This window comes from Phaethon lepturus, unplaced genomic scaffold (genome assembly GCF_000687285.1).
Source record: "Phaethon lepturus isolate BGI_N335 unplaced genomic scaffold, ASM68728v1 scaffold1606, whole genome shotgun sequence".
NCBI classification, from domain to species: domain Eukaryota; kingdom Metazoa; phylum Chordata; class Aves; order Phaethontiformes; family Phaethontidae; genus Phaethon; species Phaethon lepturus.
Window position 1 is genome coordinate 16,978 of NW_010546736.1, and position 23,431 is coordinate 40,408.

The 23,431-nt window shown below is 37.5% G+C and overlaps 1 protein-coding gene across 2 annotated transcripts in view; it reads left to right on the forward strand.

The window, feature by feature from the left end:
- Positions 1 to 10,593: 10,593 nt before the first annotated feature.
- Positions 10,594 to 23,431, forward strand: part of ITCH (itchy E3 ubiquitin protein ligase) — a 32,400-nt gene continuing 19,562 nt past the window's right edge. The window contains exons 1-8 of one of the 2 annotated variants that reach the window (XM_010289391.1): positions 10,594 to 10,682; positions 13,158 to 13,296; positions 15,393 to 15,517; positions 16,677 to 16,814; positions 18,952 to 18,994; positions 21,061 to 21,230; positions 21,811 to 22,045; positions 23,321 to 23,416. In XM_010289391.1, coding sequence (XP_010287693.1) covers positions 10,613 to 10,682; positions 13,158 to 13,296; positions 15,393 to 15,517; positions 16,677 to 16,814; positions 18,952 to 18,994; positions 21,061 to 21,230; positions 21,811 to 22,045; positions 23,321 to 23,416 — 1,016 coding nt within the window. In that variant the 5' untranslated portion in view covers positions 10,594 to 10,612. The remainder of the gene's footprint in view (positions 10,683 to 13,157; positions 13,297 to 15,392; positions 15,518 to 16,676; positions 16,815 to 18,951; positions 18,995 to 21,060; positions 21,231 to 21,810; positions 22,046 to 23,320; positions 23,417 to 23,431) is intronic. The other variant, XM_010289392.1, reaches the window with a different exon arrangement.

Sequence of the window (23,431 nt, forward strand, 5' to 3'; positions counted from 1 at the left end):
ACTCTCTCACTCTCCCTTCTCAGCAGGAGGGGGGAGAAAATAAGATTGAAAAAGCTCGTTAGTTGATACAAGGATGTGGAGATCACTTACAAGTTACCATCATGTGCAGAACAGACTTGGCTTGGAGAATACTAATTTATTGTCAATTAAAAATAGAGTAGGATAGTAAGAAATAAAACTAAAACCACCTTCCCCATACTTCCCTTTTTTTTCCAGGCTCAAATTCATTCCTTCATTCCCAACTCTTCTACCTCTTCTCCACCCTGAGCAGCACAGGGGAATAGGGAATGGAGGGCTGTGGTCAGTTCATAACACTTTGTATTTGCCAGTTCTTAGTCCTCACAGTTTTTGCATGCTCCAGTGTGGGGACCATCCCATGAGATACCGTACTTCACAAACTTCTCCAATGTGGGTCCTTCCCCTGGGCTGCAATTTTTCAAGAATTGCTCCAGTCTGCGTCCCTTTACATGGGGTACAGCCCTTCAGGAGCAGGCTCTCCAGCATGGGTCCCCCAGCTCCTGCCAGAAAACCTGCTGCCATATGGGCTTCTCTCACAGAATCATTAAGGTTAGAAAAGATCTTTAAGATATCAAGTCCAACTGTCAACCCAATACCACCAAGCCCACTAAACCATATCCTGAAGTGCCACATCTACACATTTTTTGAACTCTTCCAGTGATGGTGACTCCAGCACCTACATGGGCAGCCTGTTCCAATGCTTGGCCACTCTCTCCGTAAAGAAATTTTTCCTAATATCCAGTATAAACCTCTGCTGGTGCAACTTGAGGCCATTTCCTCTCATCCTATCGCTGGTTACTTGGGAGAAGAGACCAACACCCATGTCACCACAACCCCCTCTCAGGTAGTTGTAGAGAGCGAGGAGGTCTCCCCTCAGCCTCCTCCAGATTGAACATCCCCAGTTCCCTGAGCCGCTCCTCATAAGACTTGTTCTCTCCAAGGACTCCACTTCCTTCAGGGCACATGCATCTGCTCAGGCATGGGGTCCTCTGTGGGCTGCAGCGGGACAACCTGCTTCACCATGGTCTTCTCCATGGGCTGCAGGGGAGTCTTTGCTCTGTTGCTTGAAGTACCTCCTCCCTCTCCTTCTTTACTGACCTTGGAGTTTGCATAGTTGTTTCTCACATTTTTTCACTTGTTTCTCTTACAGCTGCTGCACAGTGTTTTTACCTTTTCTTAAATATGTTACCACAGAGACGCTACCAGCGTTGCTGATGGGCTCAACTTTGGCCAGCGGTGGGTCCATATTGGAGCCAGCTCTGTCCAACATGGGCGTAGCCCCTGACCTCTTCTCACAGTGGCCACCCCTGCAGCCCCCCTCCTACCAAAACCTTGCCATGTAAATCCAATACAACCACCTACTATGGAGGCAGGTTTGGGGCTAAATTTGATTGGTTGTCTTTGATAAGTTAAGTAAAAATGTTCTATACCCATACCCTTAGGGATTTGTTACTCCATTAAGAAAAGGCAACCAACAGTGATTTAAAAATCTTGACCTATGGGGTAAGCTTCCAGAAGAAGGGACCTAGGAACATAGTTTTGCCCATCATTAAATGGATAAAAGAGCACAAACCCTTATAAACAAACTTTTACTTTGCGAGTGCATTGTCAGCCCATGATAACACCCAAGTACTTTCAGCCACAGAAGGAATAGGCTTCAGTACCTGGTTTCTTGAATGAGAAGCAATTTGTCTTGCTTTGCGAGTAGAAAGGTAACTGCTTACCTTCCAGTCCCCAGATTGTAATGTTGTTCCGGTTGTGCACTACCACTGAAAAATTTTCCTGAAGCCTCATCTCAGAAGTATTAAGATGAAATGTAGTTCTGAGTCAGTGCAGTATTGTATTGAAACTATATTATTACTAAAAGGTTTTTCTAAAGAGTTTAAAAAGCCAAAATGAATTTCTAAAAGTAGTGGTTTGTAAAATGCAGGAGTTAATCCAGTTAATGTCCAGTTAATACCAGTAAATCCAGCAGTTTGTGGTAGTTACAACAGTACCAGTTTCATGGTCTTCTCCTCTATCTTCCATTTAAATTCTCTCTACTGTGGGTTAACATGCATGCCAAGTTTAATGTATCTTGTTTTCCAACAGTGATGTTTAAGAACTAGCCATTTTAAGTATTGCTCTAAGATGACAGCAGCAAACCAGTTTTAGCTTAGTGGTTTGCATATATGAATTGTTGTCCTCTTTGAAATGGATTGTACCATGAGAAGGAAATGGCTGAAATAAAAATAGACTATCTCTTTGTTTTCACAAATGGTTTTAATTATCTCATGCACTCTCTGCAGTGGCTTTTCTTGCCAGGCTTTTTGGAATCAAGCAAAAGGCATATGATGTTCATGTATGCTTTTGCCTGTCTTTCCCTCTTTGAGCATTTCTTAAAAGTTAGTAAAAGCTAACATCCTTTTAGTTAGGAAGGAAGTTAATTGGCAAGTTATCCAAGTTGGTGGCAAACCTGTTTTTTCCCTTTTGTCCTGCCTGCCACAGTTTCAGTCTAAGAACAGCTTATGGTTGGGCAATTACTGATGCACTGCTGAAAGGGGAAAACACTGTCAATTCTTTTTTTTTTTAATTTTGTATATTGCAGTACTGTCTCTATTGTTTCTTTACATGTCTTTTTTCCAATTCTTTTATTCAGCATCAAATAATAAACAGTCACATGAAATATTTCTGCTGAGGTGCAGGTTATACAAGCAGCTTCTTGGTGCACAGAAATGCTAATGACTGAATTATCTAAAATTTTGATCTAAGTTTTTGGTTTGGGAGGCCTTGAAGACATAGTTTAATTTGGATTGCAAGCAGTGTTGTTGAAAGCATTTTTCTCTGCAGGTTGAAGTTGATGGACCGGTTTTTCTAATCTGCGCAGTTTGCACAAGGAACACTATATGCTGTAAGGATCACAATACCAGGTGATCCCTGGTATTGAGGTAAAAGTTACAACATGAATATCACTGGGTGTCTGGCCATAACATTTTCAGAGTTATTCTGTCTTTCTTTGGGCAGTCTCTTTGTTTTGGTAGGTTAAATGTTTTTCAGCTTTTCCAGTTGAGAAACTTTGGATTCAGAAGTTTCCCATATTTGGGTCTCTTTTGAAGTTGTAGATATTTAGGAAGCACAAGGAATAAGCAATGAGGATTAGTGTTGCATAAATAATTGAGTGTTTTAGGAAAGGTGTTTAAAGCTGTTGGTCTGTAGTTCCTTAGTCTTTGCAACTGTAATTTTAGATCAGTTTATGACACAGAGTAGAGCCATCTTTTGATCCTGTTGTAGGATATCAATATGGTGTCAGACTGATTGTTCATGTTGTGTATGAGGTCGCAGGAAAGCAGTATAACAAAACTCAGCGTAAGACTGTACAGGGAGAGGACGTGGTATTTGCTTTTAAAGTCGCAAATTAATTTTACCCACTCACACTTTCATACATTTATTTATGCTTTCTCTCACACTTGTGTGCTCACAAGCACCAGGGTGTTTTTGTGTGTTGAGGTGGTACAGCCAGTGTCTCTTATGTGCAACATGGAGCATGGTACCAATGGTATCTGTCAACTGATTATCATGCATCAGGTTCCTTTTGGTGACAAAAACTACTTTATAGATGACTATTTTATACCCTTTGGGAGTCGAGTTGGTTTATGCTAATCCTTTGCTTTAGAATCTGGTTTATTTCAGCCTCCATAAATGTTAAAGTGAAGGCTAATGCTACTTGTTTTTTCCTGATTTGGAATATCCATATCTTCACAGCTACTGTATGTTTTCCTGTTGGGCTAACAGGAAAAGGAATGACATATGTGATGTGCTGTAACCCTGTTGGCACTCTCCTCTTCAAAGCACAGGCTCTTTTGCTCAAGAGAGCAGAAGTCATCTATGCTGTAGTCTTATCAGCCTGAAGGCATCCTGGTCTTGACACAAACACTCCTCAGTTTTATTGCTGTAAGACATGCCCTTTGTTATCAATAAAAGCTATTCCTTTAACCTTTCCTTTGCTGTTATTTCTGATTTATGCACACACATTACAATTCCCTACAAGGTATGTTTACTTGTAGTAGAAAAACATCCAATAAAAAGATTCAGGATGGTAGTTCTCTAGAATAGATTTAGATAATCTCGCTCATAAAATATAAGACCTGTTTTAAAGGAGTTGTGACTTCTGACTCTGATACACCACTGCACTTTGATATGGTGTAGAAATGATAGTAAGCAGACATAGCGAGAAAGCAGTTCCTGTGTTGAGCCAAAAGTACAATGGATTGTGTATAATGTATACATTAATTGGATAGGGAAAAATGTAAAATACACATTTTTAAGACAGCATAATGGATGAAGTTTCTACTTCAATGCCAAGGATTTCTTATTAGCAGGCCCATAGTAGAGAAAGAACAGAAGTTGGGTAGCTCTCCTTCTATGTTTCGTGATTTATGTATCTTGCTTTTCCCTCATTGCAGCCTTTGAAGGTCATGTCACTTGGGTCTCTTCCCAAACTGATTAAATTGTATTTCCCACAAATATATTTTTAGCTAGTATATTGAATTGGCTCGTGTTGTCTTTGAGTCTGCATATCACTCATTCTTATCAGAACAGCTGCCTGTATGTTAGCTTTGTAAATAGTTAAACTGAGTGTGTACACAGCAAAAGGGAGGTGTGCCTGTGTACCAACTGGCATATCGGTGCTGGCTCTAATCTGGTGAGTACAGTTGTTGATAGCAGTGGAGATATGACAACAACAGGTCAGTAATTCAACCTAGAATCTGGTTTTGGACGCAGTATGCACTGTATTTCACATTTGTTCAAAAAACAATTTAGGCATCTGGATTTTACGTTTCAACAGATGTATTGTGGCAGGGACTACTTCGATTTTACTGCATTTTCAGTAAATAGGTGTAGTGCTGCTCACATGCAGCAATGGCCAGGGGAGCTAAGCTGCATTCTGCTGCTAAAGGCCTCCTTGATTCCATTCCTTATATAAATATCCCTTGATGCAAACCTCATAATTGCTTCCCCTTCCAACATGTACTCAACACTCGTATAATCTGTGTCTATTCTTTTCTTCCTGGTTGATTACTTGGCAGTTTCTTTCTTTCTGTATGTCTTCTTACTTGTTTGGGCAAAACTGACCATGTCCTTAAAACTTATTTTAGGGGAAAAAATTATTACAGAAATGTAAAACAATAAAAACAGCTTTGTTAAACTACTTTAAAGTCAGAAGATGAAACTTAAACAGTTAAAGTAACTGCAAATTTGCTAAACAAGTTAGTTGCCAAACCAGCTGTCTCTGCCTAGGCTTACTGGGTAATCATATTTAACATTGAAGAGAAAAGAACTTTTCCACAATATACATGCCTTCAATTAAAAAGAGGCTTCAGTGTTTTGGGGGAAGGAAAGGAAGCATTTGTATTTAACTTCTCGCACACAAAAAAGTGCAGAATTAATGTAATGTAAACAGCTGACTTTGAGCTTTCTCTGAAATATCTAGTCTAATCTCTTAATTGTCTGTAATGCGCATACCTGTTGATAAAAAAATTAACTGTTGTAAGGGGGATGAGTTACATCTTACATGCAGTTTTTTAAACAAAACTTTGTATATTTTACACTTTTTCCAAAAGTCTGTATTCCTGTGTTGCACAGTGAGGTTTTCAAAATCATTAAAATTACTAGGTATGTTAAAGAAATTTTTTCATTATGCAATTTTTTTACTGGATTATTGAAACAGCAAATACATTTTGGATTGCTACGTTATAAAGAGCAGTTTAGCCTGTTCTTAAAATCAATTACTAAACATAAGGCTTACAGCAGCCAACAATGCGCAATTATTTCAGTATTTTTTAAATTATAAATAGCATGTGCCAACATATTTTTGAAGCTATGCATGTATAACATACAGTCACAGGATTTCATTCTGACCTAGTTGTGTCTTCTATGAAACAAAATTACCTTCTTCCATGAGTCAGTTTTTTAACAGATGAATCCCATTGCTGAATAAAGTAACCATAAGTTAAATTGATGTGACACTCTAAGGATCTCTTAAGCCTTTGATAGCATTTTTCTCCTGTTCTTAGTCACTGATTTTGTGGGGTAAGAAACTCCTTCCTAACTCTTCCCTTACTTTGCTTTAACCAAGAAGCACTCAGGGCTGCTTTTCTCCCCACTTTTTCTCATGATTTGTTATAAGAAAAATAAATGAGGATCCTCCCTTTCTGCCTTGCTTTTTCTGAAAGTGTTTGTAGCGTCTGGGCTATGCTCCTCTAAAATGTCTTCTTTCCTCCACACCACTCACACAAAAAAAGTCTGGTGATGAAGCTTGCTGGTTTGGATTAAAATGCCACTGGAGATGATGCAGCTTGGCCTGACAGCATCAGGTCATGCTGTAGTGGGGTGCTTCTGAGAAAGCACACTAGTTAGAGGTGGAATTGAAAGAACTGAATCCTAGAAGGATGCGTGTACCGAATTTCCCATTGTGAGGCAGATTTATTTTAAGCGATGTTTGTTCAAACCTGCCAGAGTATGAACAATGGCATATGCAGTTATGAAGCTGAGCATAATTTATCTAATAACCTAGACACTACGGTAGCATGTTATAAAAACAAACCAACCTAACTGGGAGTAGGTATGCAGCCACCGAAGAAAGCAGGCAAGCATTTGAATGATTTATTTTTAATAAGAAGATACTAATTCTCTATTATTCTGTATTATATCTTTCTATATGCCAAATAATTTGTCTTGTTCATTTCTAAGAAAATTATACTTATGTGATCATGCTCTGTCTGCTACACTGTCCCACTCTCTCTGTCACAGTTTTCAAGCCTTTCAAGTAATGTTCCGAAATTTCAAATTCTGGCAGGTTTCTTGGAAGTGGGTAGCAGCATCTGAGGGAGTAAATGGCAGTATGAGCTTACTATAATTTAAAAGCAAAACCAGAAAAAAAACCCCCACCCAAACCGAATCCCTAAGTATTTATGAAGATGTGTGTAATTTTCTACTGCAGAAAAAAACTTGAGTATGCATTCTCAGTTGTTTGGAGTGACAGTTTCAACTTGTGGAAGTACTTGTTGCATTATAATGAATTTATAAAATGGACATGCCTAGTTTGTAATGATTTCTCAAATTATATTTTTGCTCATAAAATTATTATTTATAACATAGTTTGAAAGCAATCATAGTACTCCTTTCCACTGGTAAGGGGTCCAAAGGTCTAGTTCAGTTAAAATCCATGTTGGTTTTCACACATGATGGCCTGTTCGCATCCAGTTGCTGACAGAACTGCTTGTCTTAAAGACATTTGTTTTTCACAGAATCCTAAATATTGTTTCTATTGTAATAAAACTAAATGGATATATTTAATAATGGTTGAAGAATATATGTTGTCTTATTTTGTGATTAAGTTTATAAGTAGCCCTAGGCTGGTTTTGAGTTGAAATCATATGCAGTGTTACCATTAAAAATAGCTGTTAATACAGTAGTTTATTACCAAACAGATTTTGTTTGTATGTGTATTTGTTATATAAACAAAGAAGAGTTTAAATGCTAAAAATTAAGTTTAAATGTAGAAATCAGCTGGATGTGACTTGAGGGGTTATTGTCTTTTGCAATCTCTGTACTTCTTTGAAGTGTAGTTCATTAATCATCATGGAGTCTTATTTGACCAATTAATGTGGATGTATGTATTTCAGCCTTGTTTCCTAAGAAAATGAGGTGTACACAATTCCACCTGCCAATCCTGTTGTGCTCTCTTCTTTCCCCTTTTCCTGTGTGTTGCACTCCAAACTTTCTTAATTGCTGATCCATTCCAGCTAAAAGTTGATGGAGATGGAGGTATCAAAGTTGATTACGTTTCTATGAATTAAGAAAAATCTGGATAGAGTATATGCGTGCATGGTAGGGAAGATTCGTAAATTAGTGCCTAGCTGAGAGAAGAGCCGCGGTGTGAGTTCAGGGATTGTTCCTTGCTGGATGCCTGGCTTGGAACCAGCTATTCTACTGGCTGAGTTGTCTTCAACTGACAGTTAGGGGAGCAGAAGAGGCATTGAGGTCAAGGTGTTTGAAGACATGAAAAGAGAAACAGGGCTGTTAAGTGCAGGGCACAGGTAAATTGTTACTGGCTGCTTCTTCCTCTGGAACTTCTAAGTAATGGAGCTTGCTTTAAGTGAAGAGCCTCTGCATTTTAGCAAGCATGCAATAAAATAAGACTCTTCAGTTTTATTGCTCAAAAGTAATTAGAAACTTTATGGCAGCATAACTTTATTAAACAATGTGTAATGTATTTTTTTATTTAGAAGTATTGGGAGGCAATAGATTCCTGAAATTTTACTTAAGCTAGTTGTTAATAAAAACAATGTCTCACTACATACACACTTGCACAAATACATGTGCTAACTCAACAAATGTTTGCAGGACAGTCATTTCAGATGTGATTAAGCTAGAATTTTTTCTGCATATTCTCAGTGAAGATGATATAATATTCATAAAATCGTTTTAATGCATGTGTTGTGCAGTCTTACAAATGCAAGTTAGCTTTAACATGTGCTTCTGAATGAATGTTGTATGCTGTATGTGCTTACTGTATGACTTCAGTTAAAAATGCTCACCTTCAGTAATTGCGTTTGTATTATGTGCAGTGTTATTTCTACAGGTGGAGAACAGCAGCTGTTCTGTAAATGCAAACTCCTTTAGGCTATCCAGTATGTCTGTATTGGTCTAGACGCTATTCAACTGCTTTCTTAAATCATAAAGGGTACCTAGTGAGTTTGGAAGAACTAATCACAGATCAGAATTAAGAATTGTTCTCTAAATCTTTTGAATTTAGACTACTTTTGAAATATTTATATTGAAGGATTTTTCACTCTAGCAGGCTTTAGATTTGTGTGATTCACATCTGGAATCTAGTAATAACAGTACTGAACTCCACTAGTAACACATATACTATTTAAGCAAGTCGTTAGTACTTTTTTTTGGTGGTGTCTTATTCTCCAGTAGTTAATACTAGCATCAGCAAGCTGTAGGATGCAAGAACTTCTGATATTTATCATTTTGAAATGCCTGTGGAATTATCAATTTCACGGTAATTGTCACAGTATACAGACTTTGCTTCAGATTGCAGCCTTTAAAAAGAAAGTTGCGATATTCAGATTCAGTCTCCTTTTACCAGTTCTGTCTTGCATGGCATGCTAAGCCATGCACTTGTTTAGACTGCTTGTGCTGTTATCAGTTGGTAAGTTCATCCATGTAGCCTTTTGTGCTCAAGATAAAGATATCAGCAGCTTAAGCTAACATGTTACTTTCCTTACTGGAAGTAATGCATGCAGAAAATGACCTGAGAGCTGGCACATATTTAATCTGCTTTGGGATTCAGATTCAGTGGCTGAAAATCACATCCCAAATGAAAGTCACATCCCAAAATGTGACTGACTGATGTGCAGCAGGGGGCTGGGAGATTTGCATGTGCTGATTAGCCAACCCCAAAGGAGAGAGAGGTCAGACGTATAGGTGGATGAGTAGTCTTGCAGTAGGTTGTGGCCGCAGAAGACAGTGAGGATATGGCACGAAGGAGGGAACACAGCATGAGAGGGATGCATAAGTAGTCTGGAAGTTGTGTGCAGCAGGTAGTTTAGATTCTTCAATAACCCATTAATTTTCCAGTGGGTAATCTGCTGTAGAGGACTTACCAACTAAACTAGATATGTATCAGTAAGGGATGTGTTTTAGAAATGAGTAGGAGACAAGGATATCTGGGTATTTCCAAAGTGATGTCTATTTTTAGTGTAATAGTACGCTATTTCATTTCTGTCTGTTAATATCAAAGCTATATGATGCATATTGTCCACTTTCTCCCCGCGCGCCCCCCCCCCCCAAATACTGAGTTAAGTTCAAAGAATAGTAGGAATACCTGCTTGCTTTGGTGGTGGGAGGATCAGGGTAGCAGAGGTGTAAGGATTGGGGTGTGGTAAGAGAGAAGGCTGGGCTGTAGAAGAAGGTTTTCTTACCCTCTCTCAGAAGTGAGGTATTTCTTCTTTTAGTGCTTTGTGGAATTACAGCCCCTGTCTGTAGACTTGATCTGACCAAGTGAAAACAAAAGACATACAGAAGCAGGTTTCTCTAAATTTGAAATTCACTTTTAAATTTAATAATTCATTTTCAGCCTTTTTCCTATGCTTGTGGATTTGGGTGGGTTTTGCTTTTTTTTTTTTTTTTAAAAAAAAACCCAAACAAGTAATACTTGACAGGGGAAGGTAAACTTCTTACCCAGGACTTACGACATCAAAATAGGTAGATATTTTCAGGCATAAGAGGTACAGCAAACTTTGCCATTAGAACATCATTCACTCTCAGTTAATTGGCAAATTGAAGGGGCAAAATCAAAAGACCTCTTTTGCTCAGGGCATGAATATTTACATATCCTGTAATAGTAGAGACTAAGCCCTTTGTAAACCATTTTCTCTACTTTGGGGAAATGGAAAGGAATGAGAGAGAAAACAAGCATGGTGGTTTTGTTTGCAGTATAATGTATCTAAATATCATAAACCAGATGATTTAATTTTTGACTTTCTGAGGATTCAAATGTTTATATTGTCTCTTCATCCAGATTCAAGATCCAGCCCATATTATGGCTGGCAGTGGGTCCAGATCAGGACCATCCAGTGGGTTTTCCATGAAATCACAGCTTCAAATCACTGGTAAGCCTTTTGAAAAGATGTATCTTTTCTGGTTAGAAATGTAACTGTGTTTTTCCAACAATTCAAGGGAAGTTACTAGTATGTTGCATGTTAGGAAGTTTTGACTTGTATAAAACCCAAGAGGAGTTGCACAATAAAATCGATGGTGTTATGCCATCATTACTTGGCAGAAATATAGCTATTTTATTCAGGATTTTATCTAAAATGCATTTCGAAATGATACTTTTTTGTGTTTAAAAAAAAAAAGGTTCTTTTTGAATGCTATTGAGTAAATTGTACAGAACAGTCCTCTTTGAAGTGTAATAATGTAATATGACACTGCTGTCAGTTACTAACCCTCGACATAATACCAAATCGAACACTTTATCGTAACAACCTTTTTACATCTCAAGCTAAGTGAATCTGAACTGCTGTTCATTAAATTTGACTTAATTGTTTCTTCCTTGTTATATGATTTTATGGTGACCATTGTAAAGGAGCTTTAATAAAAGTGTTGGTGAGAATATTATTGTAATTGAGCACCTGTAGATTGCGTAGGAATGGATTTACATGACATGCTTTGCTTTTTGTAATAGCCCACCAACAGAGCAGCTGTTGAAACTTAATTACCAAGTTTTCCTCACTTTTGCTCTCTGACAAATTTTACTGAAGCATAAAAGCTGAAGCCTGGGAATGGGAGGTCTGTGGGTGTATGCAGGTTTATGTTTAGAAGCATCAAGGGTAAATTTTGCACCTTCAGTGGGGAACATCTGTGGGTATAATGCAGAAGTTTCACAGAGTTGATATTGTGGGGATGAAAGAATTGTCAAAAATAGATGGGAAAGCTTTAGACTAGGAAGGAGCCTGGAACTGAGTATACTGGCTCTAGCTGTCACACTGAGGTCACAAGCTTGTTTTTTCTCAGTACACCATGAGACTTTAAGAGAAATCTTGCCCCTGCAGGTTGATGTTGGAGAGAAAAATTGAAGATGTTTGGAAGGAGGTACATCCTCCACATAGCTCTGGAGAGCAGAGCTAAGGCTTGAAGTGGTGATTGCTGTCAAAGGCTTGCTCCATTAAAGGCCTGTAACTCACATAAAGCAAGTGAAGTTGAAGAAATGCTTCAGTGTTTAGAATTGATGTTTGAACTGTTCTTGTTTTCTGTAGTTCAGCCACAGTTTGCAAGCAAACTATTTCCTGTGCAAGCAGGCGTTAACTTTTTGTAGACATTTCTGTAAACAGCACCCCTCACCACCTGCCCTACCCTCACCTCCCCATTCTGCTCTCTTCATCAGTTTTAATGAACTTTCAGGTTGTCTGGGTAAGAACGAACCTTGAAAGTAGGTACAAGACTGCCGATTTGTGATGCCTCACAGTAGGTGGTGCCTTTGAAGTAGCTAGTGATGTTGAGGCACGAGATGCTGTAGGGTAGCTACCTGAAGTTAATTTCTGTAAGATGCCTGTGATATAGAGAGAAAGTGTTTCCCTTGGGAGCAGCTCAGACCAGTTTATCCTAAGCTACTTCTCTAAATCTCTAAAGGAGCATAGACTATAAAGGGAACCTAGGTAGATTAGCCATATGGGTTTGAATTAGTCATCTTTTTTTAAGGATGTAGTGCAGCTGAGGTGGGTGACAAAACCTCAGGAGACCAAGTTGTTATTTGTTACAAAAGAGGATAGTTCACTGGCCAATTGGAAATGATAGTATCTTTGTCTTAAGTATTGTTTTGTGAGTTTAGCGTTGTCAAGGAGTCCAAGAACACTCCTAATCTGAGTCAAATGTCGCGGTAGACTCGGGCACATGCGTGCTTCTTTGGCTAAATGGAGGCAACATAGCCACAGTGTTTGGAAAAACAAAACACATTACAAAAAAAACCCCAAGCCCAAAACCAAACAAAAAAGAAGCCCCACTTCCCGAATTAAAGCTCTAGAGCTGCAATTCCTGTACAGGTTTTGTTGTTTCTAGAACAGTAGGTAGTTATTGGAACTCAGAATTTGCCTTTAGCTTTTCTGTATGTTTGCTTTGACACAGGAAACTTAAGACAAAGTTCTTAATGATGTTCTTTTTATCAGAAGTCGTGGCAGTGTTCCGCAATTCCTTAATGAGAGAGACAGATCATGTTTTGATCTTTTTAACAAGCAAGTGTAATAAACTCCAGGAATTCTCTTGGCTGGTGATAAACAGGAGGTTGTAGAGGATATTTTCTCCTTTCAGCACCGGACTACTTTTGTGGATCCTATACTAATTATTATTAATTATAGTGTCTGATGTTATAGAAGCACTGTTGCATGTTTTAGGCATCTGTGTGAGCTATAGCATTGTATAAAATGATCTGGAATGCAAGAGCATTTTTGTCCATCTAGTATATTTTTTTTCTTGAGCGTTATTGTCAAGCATTGATGACGTGATACTCGAATACTGAAGCACACAACTGAAAAATACTATTTGCAATTGAAATCTTATTGAGTAAATTATTATTTTCTCTTTCTTAACAGTTATTTCAGCAAAACTAAAAGAAAAAAATAAATGGTTTGGGCCTAGCCCATATGTGGAAGTCTCAGTAGATGGACAGTCAAAGAAGACAGAAAAATGCAACAATACAAATAGTCCGAAGTGGAAACAGCATCTTACAGTGTAGGTTTGATGGTTTTGTTTTCCAATTTCTTTGACTTAAATTAATGCAATTGACAGTGGACATAAGGGTTGTGTTTTTATTTTAAGTGAGGCATTCAATGTTACATGATGTGAAGACATTAGTGTAATTTTTGAAGCAAAAATGCTGCAATCTGGACTATATATTTACAAGCTATTGCATTATGTCCTATGGAAAGAACCCAGTGTTTATGAAGGAATATATTCTGTGTTTGTATATGTGGCATATCAAAGGAGCTTTAATTCTGTGAGTAGTAAGGAAAGTAAGGTAACTCGATAATTAAAACTGACGGACCTATGCATGTTTTTGTTCTCGCATGTAAGGTTACAGTGTGTCAGAAATACTGTGGCTGAAAAGTGTCTCTGTTCTTTCTGTACCACTTTGGTGTGTATCATGCCATAGCACAGGTAGTTAGCTCTGTCTTGCGCATGTCTGAATTCAATCACAAGTACAAAATTCCTGATTAATTTTTGCCTTGAGTACAAAACTAACATTAGATTCAAGATTAACACAGCTGTTGATGTTTTCTTGCCCAGTATTTGTGAGATGATAGGAAGTATAAAGCAAAAAAAAAAATTATCTGCAGCTCCTATGTAACTTAGTTTTCTTTCAGTGTGTCACATGGAACACTGATAAAGGTCAGTCTTGTGCTTGCATGTTTGCTTGTGCTTAAATTCTAGTTTATTTTTCTTGAGGCATCTTGAACGTTCCTGCCTGATGAAAACCATTTTTGTGCCTGTTCTTTTCTTAAAATTCAGATTATTACGAAGTTTTAGTTACTACTATTTACCTTACTTTCCACTGCAAGGAATATTTTAAGAAAAAGAAAACCTTGTACATAACTGCTGGCATAGATCTGGGAGTGGAAGGTCTTACCGCACAGGTAATCCGTGATCAAGAGCTTTCAGGTTTAGCGAGTGACTGCTGATGGCTTTTCTAGGAGCAGAGATGTACTTTCTCTGCCACAGATTGACAAATTCAGACTCTCTGTGTGTTTAGCAGAGGCTGCAGTAATGTGGTTTTATGACCTTACCAACCCACAAGATTTTTCAGAGATAAATTTGTCTCTTGTTTGAACTATGTAGAGACTTACATTTAGACTTAGATATAGAGTACTGTTTGTACTGTGCCTGCTCTCTGGAAGGCAACTTTCCAGGTTGTAGCACCATGCTTTGAATGAAGTTCAGAGTTTTGTGTCACTAAGACAAGTAAAAACTTAAAGCCTCAGGGAAGTGAAAGAGGGTAGAAATAAATGGTTGAATTCTTCTTTGAATTACTTGACAGTTTGGAAAGAAGGGAAGCTGTTGTTATAGTTGGGCCCATAAGGGACTCTTCTGGTAGTAAACCTGGAACCAATTCTCCAAGGTCATAATCAAATTAGCACACTGTAGAAGCAATACAGCGTGCTCCTGGAAATGGTGAGGGAAGTTTTTGAATTGTTAAGCCCTGGAAGATGTAGTGTGTTCTTCTGTTCTCAGTAAATGCATTGTGAAGCCCGAAGTATACTAGTAAAATGGTAAATAATTTTGTGTATATTCCTGCTTCTTTGTCATAATACGGTGTAAGTATATGCCAGTTTATTAGGGGAACAGCCATCTTGAAATATTTTTCAGTATTTCCAAGTACTTCCCTTTTTATAGGACGTCCTAAAATGTTCTGATAACCTCTTCAGAAAGCAAATTTGCTATCTTCCCTCTGTGTGTGAAAAATATCACATCAAGGTATGCAAATGCTGAATACTCAGGAAATGTGAATCTGCAAGAACCAGTCTTTTTTTCTAATTCTGGTTACACACAGATGCTAATTGTCAGCTGGTAGTTTTTCTATAGATATTTCCCTTAAAATAGTAATAATTAAAAATGTACTCATCTATGAACAGTCTTGCAACAGTCTTGATTTACATGACCTATAAACATGACTGCATATTAGACTGTGATAATTAGAAATGGTTTGATATTACAACCATTATTTCTTTGTTTTCAAATAATTTTAAGTGACAGTTGAAGTAGATTGCTCAGTTCACCCACTTCCCATGCCAACAAATGCCGTTACACAGTGCTCAACTTTTTCTTTTCAGAATTGTCACTCCTGCAAGTAAATTAAACTTCCGAGTCTGGAGCCATCAAACATTAAAATCTGACGTCCTTCTGGGAAGTGCCGCTCTGGATATTCATGAGACTTTGAAATCAAATAGTATGAAACGTAAGTATAAGATTAACAGCACCTTACAATGCTGCAGAATTTGTCAGGAATTGTCTGTTAGTGCTGTGTGCAACTCTGTAGATGGCTCTTAAGAATTGTTTTTGTTGCTACAGATTGCATTTATGAGCTTCCTCCTACTTTTTTAGTGTAATTTTTTTTCATTATACACAGTCTGCTATGGTGTCATTGAAAACATGGTATTTTTCACTTTGCTAGTAGGTGCAAGAGTGAACACCTAATTAAAGAAAAAAGTGTTTCCCTTTATATAGCTTGAAAATGAAAACTCTGATCTATGTTCCTGGTGGTAGACCGGGAAATGTGTAAAGTTATTTGTGTTCTAAATAGTGTTGTAGGGATATGCTATATTATTTCATGCATCTTAGAACTAGTTAGCCCTTAGGTAGTATGTGCATCCCATAAAACTTGAAAGAGAAATACAGAATTCTACACACCCGTTACAGAATTTATGTTGCTACTGCATATAGGTTTGTGTTGTCATACTTATGTTCTGTCCTTTAAGGAAGTGTTTGCATGTTGATAGTAGTGTAATAAGCTGTTCTCCTGAGAGAGTGTTGCTGTTCTGCTGAATCTGGGTAACTGCATTGTTCTGTATGACACCAGATACCCTGAAACAAAATTCACTGGATTTTGTTTCAAACCATTTTATCAAGGTTTTTTTTACAGTTATTTACCCTGAAAATACATTTGGTCTGGTCATATGATGCAGAATCATCACATTCTAAATGTATGTGTTGATGTCATTAGATAAATGTGAAATATTTTAGTCAGAAGATAGAATTGGTATCTGCTCTGTATGAAGATTAAGGTGAATTACATTTTTTAACTAAGTTTTTGAGGACAGGTGTATTAATTGCTTTACAAGTGTGGGCAGAAACATGAGACTCAGTCTGTGCTCTAATGACAATCCTTTCTTTAGGCAGCAAGAAGCTTATGTTCCAGTTTCCTCCTTTTCATAGAAATAACTTTTTACTTGGTTTTGTTTCGGTTGGGTTTTTTGCCTTGATCAATGTGGTCTATATTTGGCTTCTTGAATAAAATGCACTTTTTTGTCATGTAGTAAGATAAATTCCCATTCTTTTCCAGTTACCTTTTTGTCATGTAGTAAGATAAACTCCCATTCTTTTCTGTACTTTTTCAGTCGAGCAGGTAGTGGTGACATTGCATCTTGTTGGTGACAGAGAACCAGCAGAAGTGGTAGGAGATTTGTCTGTCTGCCTAGATGGGATGCAGGTAGATCCTGAACTCCTAACCAATGGTGATGCCTCAAGTACGAGAAGTAAGTAACTTTCAGTTCAAATGTGGCCTCTGCATAGTCTGGTATACGAAGCTTTTTTTTTTCCCCTGGAAGCTTTAACACAATGTTTTAATAATCATAGTAACAGCAGTTTCTATAACTTCCTGTTATAGAGACCAGAACTCAAATGCATTTTTATTTGAGGTGGAGTCATAGTTCACAGTGAAGATTTTCAGCCCTACTGTAACAAAAATAAGATCAGCATCTTTATTTTCTGGACTTTGCTAGCTTACATCTAGCAATGCCAAACTTTAATGAAAGCCTCTAGCTTCCCTGAATGCTTAATAACATCATAAACAGAGTAGAATATAAAATAAGTTAGTTTGATATCATCATCACCATAATAAATATTTTGCTCACTAGAAGGCATGGGTTTATATTAGTTTTTCTTAAAATATCTCATTTAAACATTTTCATAGATTTTGTTCCCTGTGGAGTACTGCAGAGAGGGATCCACTATTCTGTTTAGTTGGTGTGTTCAGTTCCAGATAACTAGTATTTTTAACTGAAAATCTTGAATACCTGTAAAATCTGTAATTACACTAAAATAAAAAGGGGTTTTAATTCCACTGGTGCAGGACAGGCAGTGCAGCATTTTTGAGGGTATTGTACATTGCGAAGTAGAAATAGTTAGGAAGTTACTTCTCCAGAAGGCAGCATTGGGGTGACTTGCTGCTGTAGCAACTAGCTAGGCAGTTAATTGACAATTTTTAGGCTTCTGGGTTTTTGGGTTTTTTAGAGGACTAGAGGAAGTTCCTTTGAGATACCATCTAAGTATCATACACTACCTTTGTAACCATTATTTCTGAAAGCTTTTAGTCCATCTTTCTTTGCATCTTGTAAAAGGATCAATCACATGATCTGATGCTGTGGGATTTTTTTTTTTTGTAAATAAAAGCCAAATGCTGGGATTGTGTGGGGCTTGTAGAGCAGGTGTGTTGATAGAAATATCTAGTGAAAGTAACAAATTTTCCCTTTATACAATACTTGGTTTTCATCTGTGCTTTCTTGCATTTCCTGAAATTCACCTACTGAGAAAAACATGCTAGCAAGTAGAACGAGGCTTGCAGGTAGTGGAATCAAGTACTATATATACAGTTTGGGGCTTGACAGTAAAGGCAAATGTTGACATACCAAGCCAGAAGTTCAGCAGAGGGTTCCCAGATAATCAGGAGACTGGACCACATGAGAAAAGAGTTAAATCTTAAAGTAGTCTAACACATTCTTGTTGTGCAGGCTAAAGGTACTTATGGGCAAATACATTGTTTAGTGAGTAAGCTCTTTAAGTTAAGATTTCTGTTTCTTGCACAGCCCACTAACAGACTAGATCTGTGTCTTTGGCTTAGAACTGTACATAGTTCTCATCAGAACTGATAATTGATTTCTTTGTTAATGACATTTGTTTAATTCTATGGAAATAAAATATTTGTGCTGTCTACATGAATGGGCGGTTCTGTGCTGCATATTCAAGTATTGCAAATGCTGGCAGAAAAGGCAAATATTTCCAAGCTAGCTGAATAAGCCATTGCAAAATGTTTGCAAATCTAGGCTGAGCTGCTAAAATATGGAGTGCCCCATATTTTGTACCTGCTTGAATGCCTTTATGCTAAATAGCACAGAGGAAGGGAAGTGTCCAGGCTAGAGAGCCCCAGAAAACAAAGCCCCTGCGGTTGCATGGTAGCCAACCAGAGAGAAGATTTTAGAGAAGTTGTTGCTCTTCCTGATCTCCCTGTCGTCACTGATAAGGGAGAGAATATGAAAAGCCAGCTCCACTTGAAGAATGGAGAACACTTCTTGACACTGCTGCAAAGACAGGGGACAATGTTATTGAACTGTGTGTGTTTGGGAATATTCAGACAGTCAAATGATACCCTGTTAGATCTTCCATAGGGTGAAAATATTACAGTGGCAGTGTTTTAAAAAACAATGTATATACATTCACGCATATATAGACACATGCAAAATGTATACAGTTTTTAAGTAAGAGACTAGATAAGCAGAACATGTGTATCGCCTCCACATTTGAAAAAAATGTGAGTGTTAAAGACTGCTTCTTTTCTTGGAAATGATTCAGAATGTTGCTTACACTTCTGTTGTGTTTTTCTTTCTGGTATTTAAGGTCCTACACAGAATGATAGCTCCAAAGTAAGGAATGATACACGGTAAGACTTTTTTAATCTTTTTTTTTCATACTGCCTGTTAGTGTGTGCAATTTTGAAAGAGGAATTGTATGCTTTATAAAGACAATTAAAAAATTTCTGAGTATGCCCTGCAACAGTATCTGTTAAGATCTGAGCATGTCCTAAATGAAAATACTATGCCATTGTACGTTCACATATTAAATTGTTTTCCATATGAGACCCATCTTCTAGTGTCAGATTGCTTCTATACCTGACTGATCTTTTGGTTTTTCCTCTCTGTGTTCCTTATCCTTCTCCCAGTGATTAACCAAAGTAAAATATAAAGAAAAAAAAAATTCCACTGGTGAGTAAATGGCAATGGTTATTTTTACACTTTTTTGCTTTATAGTATAGAAGTATCAGAATTATACTTAGCTTTGTTAAGAAGATGCCAAAAGCTGTCTAGCAGTTGCAGTGTTTTAAGGCCAATATTGGATTACGTACCCTGCTGCTTGGTAGGATAAAAGTGTGACCATACTTGATGGCGGATTAATCTCAATGAGCACCATGCTGCTTTCATTAGTCCCCAGTACTACAAGTATTTTAAGGATCTGTACAGTGCACAACACTCTTGGATGGCATCTGGAGTAGCTAAGTTATATTTCACTATTTTTGTAAATAGATCATAACTCTTAGCTATGTCATCTAAAATCTTTCCATGAAAGTTTAATGTTCTGTTTCCTTTTCGTGCTCAGAAGAAAGTTTCCGTGCTTGGGTATTCAGAATGTCAGAGTGTGTAATAGTTTAATAATAATAATAACTGATTTGGTTTTAGAACCAACCCGTGAGGGTTTTGGTGTTCATTAAAGGTCCATTTTGAGGATCATGTCAGTGATCTGGCATATGTCTAGCAGTGGTTATTGTTATAGGTATAATAATGTGTTGATATGCATTGTTATACCTTAAGCCAACTGGTCAAATACAAAAAGATAAAAGGTTACACTTTTGACTTTAATGTTCAAACAGCAGTATGCTTTCTGGAACTGAGGAAGACCTAAACTATAGCTCTTACAAACTTCAGATTGCTAATGATTTGTACATGCTTGCATAATCATTTAGTTTGGGTTGGTGTGGTATGGTGTGAATTATGTACACCACACCTGGTATAGGGCAAAAGTGTGTTTGACAACGATATTGAGGTCAAATGTATATGATTCTACTTGATCCTGTATGACTTGTGATTTACTTGAGCTTACATACTGGTTTTTATTTTGTATACATTTAAAGGAATGTAATTTTAGAGGTGCTGTGCTGAAACTATAACCTATGGTTTTATTACTGATGGCCTATGTACTTGACCTGTCAATCCACTAGGATTTTAGTTGGCAATCTGTTTATTTTGCTCAACGTATTCTGAAAATAAAATGCTTTAGAAGTAAAGAGGTAGATACCTGTAACTCTGCTTAAGGAGCTACAAATATATCAGAATAATACACTGCAAGGTATAACTGATCAGTACAGAATGGGTGAGTACTGCTATTTAGTTTCTTAATTTTTATAAAGTTGAGAAGCTTATATTCATAGTTGTTGGTCAAAACTTTAATGTTTAGTCCTAAGTTCTCCAGCCCTTTCCAGAACTGAATGTAGGGAGAAAATTGGTGTATGCGTAACCAAGTTTTCTGAAAATTTGAAGCATTGTGTGTGTTCTGAGCCTATGCTAGCCCTGTGGAGCAAATGCACACAGGCTGTTTTCAGGTCTTAGGTGGCTTCCCATCTAATCAGAGATGAGTGGAATTCATGGGTGGAAATAGCTGAGCAGCAAAATCCAGAGCCTGGGCCTAAAGGCAGGCGTATCAAGTTGGGAAATGAAAGAGGAGATTTCAGTGACAGATGTTATATACATCTACTTCACAATCTTTACATCAGTAGGGGTTTCATATATCTCAGGACTTAAACTCTTAGTATGTTTATATGGATGTATAGGTTTTTATAATTATTATGAATGTAAGAATCTCACCCGATCATAACTATTCCAGTGTCTTCCATAAAGTTTAATGTCATCCATACACTACTAGAACAGTTCTCCTTTCTGTCTTTTCCTGCAAAAGGACTAACTCAAATGGTCTTGAAAGCTGTGAAGATGCTGCTTCCAATGAAAACAAGACTGTTAATGGCAGTGATTCTCCATTGCTCACAAATGGAAACTGCAAGCCTTCCAGACCTCCCAGGCCTTCTAGACCTCCTCCACCCACTCCCCGCAGACCCACTTCAGTAGCTGGTATGTATTCTAGGGCCAGGCGTTCATTTCAGATGCACAATCGTTGAATGAACATAGCCATTTCTGATGCTGATTTTTAGCTGTGTTTTTTCATGGTAAATTCTTTGGCAGATAACTTCTGAAGGACTATTTTTTAGCTTGCATTCAGTATATGTTGTTTAGTGATTGTTCCTATTATTACAAATGTCTTGCTTCCTTGTCTCCTAAGTAATGATTGGTGTGATACTGTTATATATAATGGAGCTGGGACCAAAAAAACACAAGTGAATGCTAATACTAAGACGTCCACTGAGTTTGAGGCTTGAGGTGAAATCTTCTGAAGGACTCAAAGAACTGTCTCAAGTTGATAATACTGGGTTTTGAAATACTAGTTATTTGTTTCCATAATTCTAGTTAAATTCAGTGAAATAGCACTTAAAACATTCATTACTCTTGCACTGAAATGGATAGATTTTTTACAAATCTGTGTGCTGCACTTTGAAATACCAGTTCTTGCATGATTTACAAATTCTAAAATGTATCGGTGATAAATATCAGTTAAAGCCTTTTTTTTCTGTCTTTGTTATTTCTGACAACATAGCAAGTGTAAATGGTCCTTCATCCACATCCACAGAAAATGATGGGACCAGTGCAGGATCACTGGCAGGTACAGCTGCAAATACAAGTTCAGAACAGAGCCCTGAGGGGGCAACAGCTGCAACCACAGCTCCTGCAACTGCAGCACTCACCACACCTCCAGTGTCAAGACAAGTCCAGCCAGTAAACCCTCCACCTCAGGCACTTACTACAGTCAGTCAAGGTCCTCTTCCACCTGGGTATGAGTATAATGCTTGGGGTTTTTTTTTTTTGTGCTGACATTTCTGGTTTTACTTTATTTTACTTACAGTAGGTGTAACAGAACATTCGTACCATCTGCCTTTTGCTGCATAACAAAAATCCCCCCTTGATATTAATTTGGAGGTTTTCGTAACTGTTTTGTCTGGTAGACCTTCAAGCATGGTTTTTTCAAGAAGAGAATTAATCTTTCAGATGTTTTTGGCATGTCATACGTTCCTCTGTCAGTGAAACATGGAAGTTTTAAATAGTGTGACAGCTTACCGTCTTCAAATTAGAATGAAGTCAGGTAGTAAACTACTGGTATAGATAAGCAGAAGAAAAGCTGCTATTGCAGTACATAATCTGTGATACGTCCTGAAGTTTTGGACTTTGTACTGCAGCTCCTGTGAGTCACGTGGGCACACTGTTGTGTTTCAGGCATGTGTAGAACTTGCCTGGAATGGCTGATCTATTGCCCTAAAGCTCTCATTTAGATTCTAAACCTTAAAAAAAAAAAAAAGTTTCCTGACTCTTTGAGTGAGGGAAAGCAAAAGCTTCCCAATGTGAACAGTGTAACTGGTGAAATATCTGCCTTAATTTGCTGGCAAATTAAGGTAGGAGAGGTCTGAATTACCTCACTCACAGGATAACTGTGAAATATAAAATCAGTCTTGAAAACATTGATTGTTGCTTTACCATTTTGATTTCACCAGAACTGGCAAATTAGTGTGCTTTTTTCCCCGCAATGTTACATTTGCAAATGCAGGGGTAAGTCAGCATCCCAAATACTGCATATGCAGAAAATATGTGACCAGTGTCCTTATGATGAACTCTGCATACATGTGATCTGTGCAAAATTTGCATATTTTGAGGATTTAAATGGAATTAATGTTACTCTAAAAGGAGATTATGCTGTACAGATGATTCTGTTCAACAGGTTATTGATACACTTGATACTGAATACAAAACTTTGCCTCATTGCTTGCTAAAATTGTATGTGTAGGCATGAATTTTAGCTTCAGTTTCGCAGAAACTGAAGGTGGTCTTGTAGAAGGTTTTTTGTATTCTAGTTGACATAGAATTACTGTTAATATAAACATGGTACCACTGTATATTGTACAGCATTTTGGTGCATCTTGTAAACCAAGTGTTAGTTTCCAGCATTTTATTTAAAAATAAGCATTTTATGAAAACATACATTTCTCATCTTTGTACTGTAGATGAATGGTTGGAGTAGTTTGATCTAGAGGAAGATAATTCTTTTTTATTTTCAGTTGGGAGCAAAGAGTAGACCAGCATGGTCGCGTATACTATGTAGATCATGTTGAAAAAAGAACAACGTGGGATCGGCCAGAGCCTCTTCCTCCAAGGTGAGCCAGGATAAG